The sequence below is a fragment of the Moschus berezovskii genome, chromosome 3, assembly GCF_049115385.1.
Source record: "Moschus berezovskii isolate FMDL1 chromosome 3, NW_MosBer_1.0, whole genome shotgun sequence".
NCBI lineage: Eukaryota > Metazoa > Chordata > Mammalia > Artiodactyla > Moschidae > Moschus > Moschus berezovskii.
Window position 1 is genome coordinate 6267082 of NC_142462.1, and position 11486 is coordinate 6278567.

The following is an 11486-nucleotide window of genomic DNA, read 5'->3' on the forward strand; positions in this document are numbered from 1 at the left end:
CAGGCAAGTGACAGATTTATATGCTGAGAACTATAAAATATTAACAAAGGAAATTGAAGATGATTCAAAGAAGTGGAAATACATCCCATGCAGTTGGATTGGAAGAATTAATTTTGCTAAAATGGCCATACTTTCAAAAACAATCTACAGATTTAATGTGATCCCTGTCAAATTACCTGTGACATTTTTCTCCCATATTTCAGACAATACTATCAATACAAAGCTATAGTAATAAAAAAAGGCATGATACTGACACAAAACATACATATGCATCAATGGAACAAAATAGAAAGCCAAGAAATAAACCCACACACCTATGGACAATTGATCTTTGATTAAGGAGGTAAGATTATACAATGATAAAAAGACAGTCTCTCCAGCAAGTCGTGTTAGGAAACTTGTACAGTGTATGTATACCAATGAAGTTAGAGCACACTCTCACACCATAAACAAAAATAAACTCAAAGTGGCTTTAAGATTTCAACATAAGACATGATACCATAAAACTCCTAGAAGAAAACATAGGTAAAACATTCTCTCACATAAATTATCCAATGTTTCCTTAGATCAGTCTCCAAAGGCAAGAAAAATAAAAGCAAAAATAAACAAATGGACCTAATCAATTTATCAGTTTTTGCACAGCAAAGTGAACTCATTCAGTTGTGTCTGACTCTTTGACACCCCATGCACTGTAGCCTACTAGGATCCTCCATCCATGGGATTTTCCGAGCAAGAATACTGGAGTGGGTTGCCATTTCCTTCTCCAGGGGATCTTCCCAACACAGGGATCAAACCTGGGTCTCCCACATTTTAGGCAGACACTTTACTATCTGAGCCACCAGGGAAGTCCTTTGCACAGCAAAGGAAACCATAAACAAAAGGAAAAGACAGCATTCAGACGGGAGAAAATATTTGCAAATGATGCAACTCAGTGACTGACAAGGGCTTAATCTCTGAAATACACAAACAGCTCATACCATTCAACAACAAAAAAAGAAACAACTGAGAAATGGGCAGAGAATTAAATACACATTTCTTCAAAGAAGATATACAGATGTCCAGTAGGCAACTTAGAAAATGCTCAACATCACTAATTATTTGTTGCTGTTCAGTCACTAAGCAGTGTCAGGCTCTGTGATACCATGGCCTGCAGCATGCCAGCCTCTTCTCTCCTCGACTGTTTCTCAGAGTTTAAGCAAATTACTGTCCATTGAGTCAGTGATGCTTTCTAACTATCTTATCCCCTGCCACCCCATTCTCCTTCTGCTGTCAGTCTTTCCAAGCATAAAGATCTTTTCCAATGAGTCTACTCTTTGCATCAGATGGCCAAAGTATTGGCGTTTCAGCATCGGTTCTTCAGATGAATATTCAGGATTGATTCTCTTTAGGATTGACTGGTTTCATCTTCTTGCTGTCCAAGGGACTCTCGAGAGTTTTCTCCAAAACCACAGTTCAAAAGTGTCAATACTTTGGTGCTCAGCATTTTGGTGGGCCAACTCTCACATCCAAACCTGGCTACTGGGAAAAAAAAAACAACATAGTTTTGATTACTCAGACCTTTGTTGGCAACGTAATGTCTCTGCTTTTTAATAAATTGTCTAGGTTTGTCATAGCTTTACTTCCAAGGAGAAAGCTTCTTTTAATTTCTTGGCTGCAGTCACCATCTGCAGTGATTTTGGAGCCCAAGAAAAAATCTTTCTATTTCCATTGTTTCCCCATCTATTTGCCATGAAGTAATGGGACTGGAGATCATGATTCTCCTTTTTTGAATGTTGAGTTTTAAACCAGCTTTTTCACTCTGCTTTTCACTTTCTGCCATAACTGTGGTGTCATCTGCATATATGAGGTTGCTGATATTTTCCCAGCATCTTGATTCCAGCTTGTGCGTCATCCTGCCTGGCATTCTGTATGATGTACTCTGCGTATAAGTTAAATAAGCAAGATGACAATATACAGTCTTGATGTACTCCTTTCCCGATTTGGAACCAGTCCATTGTTCCATGTCCAATTCTAACTGTTGATTTTTTACCTGCATACAGGTTTCACAGGAGACAGATAAGGTAGTCTTGTATTTCCATCTGTTTTAAGAATTGTCTGATTCTGTTGTGATCCATACAGTCAAAGGCTTTAGCATAGTCAATGAGGCAGAATTAGATGTCTTTCTAAATTTATCTTGCTTTTTCTATGATTCAATGGATGTTGGCAATTTGATTTCTGGTTCCTTTGCCTTTCCTAAATCCATCTTGTATAACTAGAATTTTTTGGTTCATGTACTGTTGAAGCCTAGCTTGAAGGATTTTAAGCATTACCTTGCTAGCATGTGAAATGAGTGCTGTTGTGTGATAGTTTGAATATTCTTTGGCATTGCCCTTCTTTGGAATTGGAATGAAAACTGACCTTTTCCAGTTCTGTGGAAAAGTCATACCTTTGACTATACAGATCCTTGTCAGCAAAAACTGTCTCCCCTTTTTAATACACTATCTAGGTTTGTAACTGCTTTCCTTCCAAGGAAAAGGTGTCTTTTAATTTCATGGGTACAGTCACCATCCCCAGGGATTTTGAAGCTAAAGAAATTAAAATATGTCCCTGCTTCCACTTTTTCCTCTTCTATTTGACATGAAATGATAGAACTGTATGCCATGATCTTAGCTTTTTTTCTCTCTCTTTTTTCTTTTTAATTTTTAAATCATGAAAGTATGATAACACATTTACAAGAGACTTGGAAAATACAAAACAAAGTTATATATGGTTCTACTATATATTACAATTATTTTAAATAGATCAATTATTTTTAGTGAAGTTTCAATATCAAGCTCTCAACAATTAATAGAATGAATATACAGAAAAGTAGTAGAGCTGAGAAGCACTATGAAGCAATTCAGTATAGTTAAGTTTTATACAATTTCCACACAACAGCAGGATACAAATTCTATTCAAGTTCCCATAGACTATACATTAGGAGATACTGGAATGTATTCAGCGACATAAAACAAAGTGCAAAATTTTAATTGTGTAAGTGTGTTGAAATCATACAGGATGTGTTCTCTTATCACTGTAGAATTGTGTTAAATATCAATATAAAAGATATTTGAAAATAAACCGCATATTTTCAAATGCAACGTCCCTTTACCAAGAGATACCTTTGACTTAGCCTTTATTAGCCTTATAAAGTTAGAAGACTGAAAAAATAGAGGTTGATTGCAGAGAAGATACCATTTAAATGAGAAATTAATAGCAAATATATTTTTAAAACTCCATGTGTTTGGAAATTAAATACTTGCCTTTAAATTATGGGTATATCTAAGAAGTCCCAACAAAGAAAATTAAAAAATATTTGTAAGAATCAAAGTGAAAATAGAATTTAACAGAATTTGTTTCATGCAGCTGAAGTTGTTCAATCCAACTGAATACAAGGTGGAAACTTGAATACAATATGAAAACAAATAATGAATACCAGCATAAATTTTTTTTTGAAATTTGGACAAAATCTGTATTTTAGTTAATAATACTGTATCACGTATTAATTCCTGTTTTTTTGTTCAGTTCAGTCGCTCAGTCGTGTCCGACTCTTTACCACCCCATGAATCACAGCACGCCAGGCCTCCCTGTCCATCACCAATTCCCGGAGTTCACTGAAACTCACGTCCATTGTGCTGGTGACGCCATCCAGCCATCTCATTCTCTGTCGTCCCCATTTCCTCCTGCCCGCAATCCGTCCCAGCATTAGAGTCTTTTCCACTGAATCAACTCTTTGCATGAGGTGGCCAAAGTATTGGAGTTTCAGATTTAAAATCAGTCCTTCAAATGAATACCCAGGACTGATCTCCTGCAGGATGGACTGGTTGGATCTCCTTGAAGTCTCCAAGGGACTCTCAAGAGTCTTCTCCAGCACCACAGTTCAAAAGCATCAATTCTTCGGCAATCAGCATTCTTTACAGTCCAGCTCTCACATACATACATGACGACTGGAAAAACAATAGTCTTGACTAGACGGACTTTTGTTTGCAAAGTAATATCTCTGCTTTTTAATGTGCTATCCAGGTTGGTCATAACTTTCCTTCCAAGGAGTAAGCGTCTTTTAATTTCATGGCTGCCATCAGCATCTGCAGTGATTTTGGAGCTCAAAAAAATAAAGTCTGACACTGTTTTCCCATCTATTTCCCATGAAGTGATGGGACTGGATGCCATGATCTTAGTTTTCTGGATGTTGAGCTTTAAGTCAACATTTTCAGTCTCCTTTTTCACTTTCATCAAGAGACTCTTTAGTTCCTCTTCACTTTCTGCCATAAGGGTGGTGTCATCTGCATATTTGAGGTTACTGATATTTCTCCCAGAAATCTTGATTCCAACTTGTGGTTCTTCCAGCCCAGCGTTTCTCATGATGGACTCTGCATATAAGTTAAATAAGCACAGCGACAATATATAGCTTCAACATTCTCCTTTTCTTATTTAGAACCAGTCTGTTTTTCCATGTCCGGTTCTAACTGTTGTTTCTTGACCTGCATACAGGTTTCTCAAGAGGCAGGTCAGGTGGTCTGGTATTCCCATCTCTTTCCGAATTTTCCAGTTTATTGTGATCCACACAGGTTTTTTTTTTTTTTTAAACAGTATACTATTTCTTTATATTATCAGAATTGGATTAGAATTTTTAAGGCTCATCAATTTTTTTTTAAATCACAAAGATAATAAGCTTTCTAGTCTTTCAACAGTAATATTAGATGCCAAAATACATGGATCATATATATATATATATGTACAAAAGGTTTTTGTTAAAATTGATAAAGGCTTGATGAAGAACAAAAAATCAATATGGAGAAATTGGAAAATATTAACTAAATAAAAAGTCTACACAAAATAAAAGAAAACAGTTAGGAAAATGGTAAGAGAGTGAAAAAGTTGACTTGAATCTCAACATTCAGAAAACTAAGATCATGGCATCTGGTCCCATCACTTCATGGGAAATAGATGGGGAAACAGTGGAAGCAGTGTCAGACTTTACTTTGGGGGGCTCCAAAATCACTGTGGATGCTGATTACAGCCATGAAATTAAAAGACGCTTACTCCTTGGAAGGAAAGTTATGACCAATGTAGACAGCATATTATAAAGCAGAGACATTACTTTTCCTACCAAGGTCCGTTTAGTCAAGGCTATTGTTTTTCCCTTGGTCATGTATGGGTGTGAGAGTTGAACTGTGAAGAAAGCTGAGCACCAAAGAATTGATGCTTTTGAACTGTGGTGCTGGAGATGACTCTTGAGAGTCCCTTGGACTGCAAGGAGATCCAACCAGTCCATTCTAAAGGAGATGGATCCTGGGTGTTCGTTGGAAGGACTGATGCTAAAGCTGAAACTGCAATACTTTGGCCACGTCATGAAACGAGTTGACTCACTGGAAAAGACTCTGATGCTGGGAGGGATTGGGGGTGGGAGGAGAAGGGGCGACAGAGAATGAGATGGCTGGATGGCATCACCGACTCGATGGGCATGAGTTTGAGTGAACTCCAGGAGTTGGTGTTGGACATGGAGGCCTGGTGTGCTGTGTTTCATTGGATCGCAAAGAGTCGGACACGACTGAGAGACTGAGCTGAACTGAACTGAGGATCATATATATCAATAATTACCTTACCTGTAAATGGATTAAGTGCACCAGCCAAAAGACAGAGATTGGCTACATGAAAACATGTGCACGTATGCACTTTCACTTATTATACCTCTCTACTTCAGTTCAGTTCAGTCAATCAGTCGTGTCTGACTCTTTGCAACCCCATGAATTGCAGTATGGCAGTCCTCCCTGTCCATCACCAACTCCTGGAGTTCACCCAAACTCACATCTATTTTCGTAATGGCTTTGTTTTTATTTTGTGTAGATTTTTCCTTCTCCTGTGTTTCCTGCCTAGATAATTTCTTATTGTTCTTGTTGTAAAACTGGTTTTGTGTTGCAGAATTGTCTTAACTTTTGCTTATCAGGAAAACTTTGATATCTCCATCAAATCTGAATGAGAGTCTTGCTGGGTATAGTATTCTTTGATTGTATGTTCTTTCTTTTAATCACGTTTATATATATCTGCCATTGAGAAATCAGCTCATACCCTTATGGGAGTTCTCTTGTGTGTTATTCCTCATTTTTTCCTTGTTGCTTTCAGTATTTTATATTTGTCTTTTATTTTTGTCAGTTTGATTACTATGTGTCTTTGTGTGTTCCTCCCTGACTGGATCCTGCCTGTGACTCTCTAAACTTCCTGAACTTGATTGACTATTTCCTTTCCTATGTTAGGGAAGTTTTCATCTATTTTCCTATCGAATATTTTTTGAGTCTTTTTCTGTCTCTTCTGTTTCTGGGACCCCTATAATGTGAATACTAATTCATTTGATTTTGTCCCAGAGGCCTCTTAATATGTCTTCATTGAAAAAAAAAAATTTTTTTTTCTTTTTCTTTTTTTGCAGTCTGAATAGTTACAGAAATATTTATTTAAAAGTAACACTTTATAAAAAAAAACAACACAGAAATGATTTAGATTAAAAGCTCCAAGGTGTATTGTTTCATACATGTTATTGCTATCTATACCTTCACCCCATTATTAAGCCATTTCAGGTAACGTTCAGTTCATAAATTTACAGTGAGGTTACAGAGCCCAGCCAGGATGGGACAGAATGTGTTCCAAGTTAGGAAGGGACCACGTGACTCCTCAGTGATGTCTCCCATGGAGCACGTATGCTTCACTGTTTCTTCCTGCACATCTTTTGGCTTCTCTGGTTGTGGCTGGTTTAGACTCTCCTGATGCTAATGATGTGCTGCTTTTTGATCCTAGGAGGCTGATAGAAGCTTTCAGGCCCCCTCTCCTGTAGGCCCTAATCATGAACTGTGAGGTTCAGGAGAGCTGGACAATCGGAAGGCTGACAACAAATGCTTGCTTAAGGGAGGAACTGCCATTCCAACATCAACTGTCTTTAATCCTACTGCAGAAACTGTTTTAATTCTGGAGATGGTGAGTCCTAGAAGATCATGGCCAAGAAGCAGATGTCCTAAGTAGCTTCCTCTGAGAGTCTATCCCCAAGAGAGAGCCATGTGGCCACCTGCTTTTTATCATATTTCTAATAGCTGCTCCATTTCTTCAAGGGCTGTTGTGAAATCATTTACTTGACTGCTACATAAGGTCTGTTGTTCAAGGAACTGGGCTCTCTCTTCTTCTTTCATCTTCAACTTTACCTTTAAGGCCTGTAACTCTTCCATCTGCTTTTTGGCGGTTTCGTTAAAAAGCTTCAGTTCATCTTGCAAAGTCTGTAACAGCAGCTGCCCCCTCACCATGGAGTCCATGTGATCTATGGTGGAGTCTTGCTGTGATGCCAGGGTCTCACTGCCTGGGTTGAGGCCTTTGCTTTCTAAAATTGCCAAACAGTTGTCCTGAAACTTCTCCAGCAGCTCTACTTTTTGAGTCAGGTCCTTCAGCTCTCCCTGAGTTTCAATCAATTTCTGGTGCAACTGCTTGTTGACAGCCTCCAAGAGCTGGTTCTTATCCTTGAGCTCTTCTTCTGATTTCTGTTTACTCAGTGGTTTGTAGCTCTTCCTGAGGTTCCTCCTGGAGGTGTCTGTAGCCTTCACCTGCCCATTCTTCCATCTTGGTTTGATGATTTTTGTAACATCATTCTCTGAAACTCCTGAATGAGGTCTGGAAACATCAACTTCTTTGGACTTAACAGGTAACTGGCTCTTAAAAGTGGCTCGAGTTTGTGCAACCTTTCCTAACATCAAGAAACCTGGGAGGCAACATAAAAATGTTAAAATATTGACGTTACATATGACCATAAAGCTGGGACAGGGAAAGAAGCAAAGAGATGAAAACTTCCAATTTGGGTGGGGAGATGCCAGTCACTCCCCACTGCACTAAAGATGCCGCTTTCTAAGGGAAAGGCAGTGTAAGACTGACTCCAGTTCCCTCACCAACTCCTAAGCCCTGCTGATGACAGGACTGCCATTCAGGTGTTCTGAAGCAATTTAAGACAAATCCTCAATTTTTTTTTTTTTCTATATTCAGTTCTGTCACAATGATTTCCACCATTCTGTCTTCCAGGTCACGTATTCATTCTTCTGCCTCAGTTATTCTGTTACTGTTTTCTTCTAGTGTGTCAGTCATCCGTTTGTTTTTTAGTTCTTTACTAGGTTTTACCATTTCTTGAATCTTCTTCATTTTTTCCAAGATCCTGGATCATCTTCACTATAACTATTCTGAATTGTTTTTCTGAAAGATTGCCTATCTCCACTTCATTTAATTATTCTTCTAGGGCTTTATTTTGTCCCTTTATCTGGGACAAATCCTCTGCCTTTTCATCCTGATCAATTTTCTGCAATGTGGTTGTTGTTTTGGCTGCTATGGGATTGTTGTTTTTCCTGCTTCTTCTGTCTGCTTTCAGATGGATTAGGTTAGGAGTATTGTGTAAACTTCCTGATGGGAGGGACTGGTCAGGGAATAAACTGGGTCTTACTCTGATGGACAGGAGTGTGTTCAGTAAACTTTAAGCTGATTGCCTGCTGATGGGTGGGGTTGTGCTCCTTCCTGTTACTTGCTTGGCTTGAGGAACTAAGTCCAGGATCCCTGGACTTAGTGGGCTCTTTGGTAGTGTTAATGGCAAACTCCAAGAGGGCTTACGCCTAGAGGTACCTTCCAAAATTGTTGCTGCCAGCGTTCCTGTCCCCAAGGCAAGCCCATGTCTCCACAGGAGACCCTCCAAACCTAGCAAGCATATTTGGTTCAGTCTCCTGGTTCTTTCCTCTGGGTCTTGATGCACACAAGATTTTATTTGTGCCATCCAAGAGTGGAGACTCTGTTTCTCCAAGTCCTGTTGAAGCCCAGTAATCAAATTCCATCATCCTTCAAAGTCAGATTCCCTGTGAGTTCCCACTCACTTTGCTGGATCCCCACCGTGGGAAGGCTGAAGTGGGGCTCAGAAATTTCTCCACATTGGGAGAACTTCTTCAATATTATGATCTCTTGTTTGTGGGTCAACTACCCTGTTCAGTTCAGTTCAGTCGTTCAGTCGTGTCAGACTCCTTGCGACCCCATGAACCACAGTAGGCCAGGCCTTCCTGTCCATTACCAAGTCTATCTATCAAGTCTATGATGCCATCCAACCATCTCATCCTCTGTCTTCCCCTTCTCCTCCTTCCCCCAATCCCTCCCAGCATCAGAGTCTTTTCCAGTGAGTCAACTGTTCTCATGAGTTGGCCAAAGTATTGGAGTTGCAGCCTCAGCATAAGTCCTTCCAATGAACACTAAGGACTGATCGCCTTTAGAATGGACGGGTTGGATCTCCTTGCAGTCCAACAGACTCTCAAGAGTCTTCTCCAACACCACAGTTCAAAAGCATCAATTCTTCGGCACTCAGCTTTCTTCACAATCCAACTCTCACATTCATACATGACCACAGGAAAACCATAGCCTTGACTAGATGGACCTTTGTTGGCAAAATAATGTCTCTGCTTTTAAACATGCTATCTAGGTTGGTCATAACTTTCCTCCCAAGGAGTAAACATCTTTTAATTTCATGGCTTCAATCACCATCTGCAGTGATTTTTGAGCCCAGAAAAATAAAGTCTGACACTATTTCCACTGTTTCCCCATCTATCTGCCATGAAGTGATGGGACTGGATGCCATGATCTTTGTTTTCTGAATGTTGAGCTTCAAGCCAACTTTTTCACTCTTCTCTTTCACTTTCATCAAGAGGCCCTTTAATTCTTCCTCACTTTCTGCAATAAGGATGGTGTCACCTGTATACCTTAGGTTATTGATATTTCCCCCGGCAATCTTGATTCCAGCTTGTCCTTCATCTTGCCCATCATTTCTCATGATGTACTTTGCATATAAGCTAAATAAGCAGGGTCACAATATACAGCCTTGACATACTCTTTTTCCTATTTGGAACCAGCCTATTGTTCCTTGTTCAGTTCTAACTGTTGCTTCCTGACCTGCATACAGGTTTCTCAAGAGGCATGTCAGGTGGTCTGGTATTCCCATCTCTTTAAGAATTTTCCACAGTTTATTGTCATCCAGGCAGTCAAAGGCTTTTGCATAGTTAATGAAGCAGAAGTACATGTTTTTTTTTTTTAATTTCCCTTTTTCTGACTCTCTACGATCAAGCAAATTTTAGCCATTTGATCTCTGATTTCTCTGCCTTTTTTAAACCCAGCTTGTACATTTGGATGTTCTCAGTTCACTTACTACTGAAGCCTAGCTTGAAGATTTTTTGTCTAACTGTAATAGCATGTGAAATAAGCAACATTTAATGATAGTTTGAACATTATTTGGCATTTCCCTTCCTTGGGATTAAAATTAAAATTGACCTTTTCCAGTCCTGTGGCTTCTGTTGAGTTTTCCATATTTGCTGACATATTTTAACAGCTTTATCTCTTAGGATTTTAAACAGCTCAGCTGGAATTCCAGCACCTCCACCATCTTTGTTTCTAAAATGCTTCCTAAGGCCCACTTGACATCACACTCCTGCATATCTGGCTGTAGGTGAGTGACCACACCATCATAGCTATCTGGGTCATTAAGTCCTTATTTTGTTTTGTTCTTCTTTGTATTCTTACTGCCTCTTCTTAATCTCTTCTGCTTCTTTTAGGTCCTTACCATTTATTTTCTTTATCAATTCCATTCTTGCATGAAATTTTACCTTGATATCGCCAATTTTCTTGAAGAGATCTCTAGTCTTTTCATGCTTTTGTTTTCCCTCTACTTTGCATTTTGCATTCATGAAGGCCTTTTTAATCTCTCCTTGCATATCTCTGGAACTCTGCATTCAGTGGAATATATATTTCCCGTTCTCTCTTGCTTTTTGTTCCTCATCTTTCTTCATATTTGTAGAGAGTCCTCAGACAACGACTTTGCCTCATTGCAGTCCTTTTCTTGGGAATGGATTAGTCACTGCCTCATGTACAATACTAGAAACTTCTGTTCATAGTTATCCAGGCACTCTATCTACCAGATTTAATCATTTGAATCTATTCATCAACTTTACTGTATAATTATAGGGAATTTGATTTAGGTCATACCTGAATGGTCTCGTGGTTTTCCCTATTTTCTTCAATTTAAACCTGAATTTTCAATAAAGAGCTCATGATATGAACCACAGTTATCTCCAGGTGTTTTTACTGACTGCATAGAGATTCTCTATCTTTTGCTGAAAATTACAAAATCAATCTGATTTCAGTATTGATCATTTGTGTTGTTGGAAAAGGCTGTTTGCTCTCACCAGCACATTGTATTGACAAAACTATGTTAGCTTTGCCCTGCTTCATTCTGTACTCCAAGACCAAACGTAATTGTTACTCCAGGTATTTCTTGACTTCCTACTTTTGCATTCCAATCTTCTAAGATAAAACAGACATCTTATTTTATTTCTTCATTTGTTTGTTTATTTTGATGTTTGTTCTAGAATATGTTGTAAATCTTCATAGAACCCAGTCAACTTGTTTCTTCACCATCAGTAGTT

General features: G+C 38.8%; 1 protein-coding gene across 1 annotated transcript; it reads right to left on the bottom strand.

The window, feature by feature from the left end:
• Positions 1 to 6898: 6898 nt before the first annotated feature.
• Positions 6899 to 7745, bottom strand: LOC129552832 (small kinetochore-associated protein-like). Its single transcript, XM_055421672.2, has one exon. The coding sequence runs from the start codon at positions 7743 to 7745 to the stop codon at positions 7083 to 7085; it is 663 nt and encodes a 220-aa protein (XP_055277647.1). The 3' UTR covers positions 6899 to 7082.
• Between the last annotated feature and the right edge of the window lie 3741 nt (positions 7746 to 11486).

What these genes read in the sequence shown, in the direction of transcription:
- LOC129552832 (XM_055421672.2), bottom strand. Translation starts at nt 7,745, where the DNA reads ATGTTAGGAAAGGTTGCACAAACTCGAGCCACTTTTAAGAGCCAGTTA.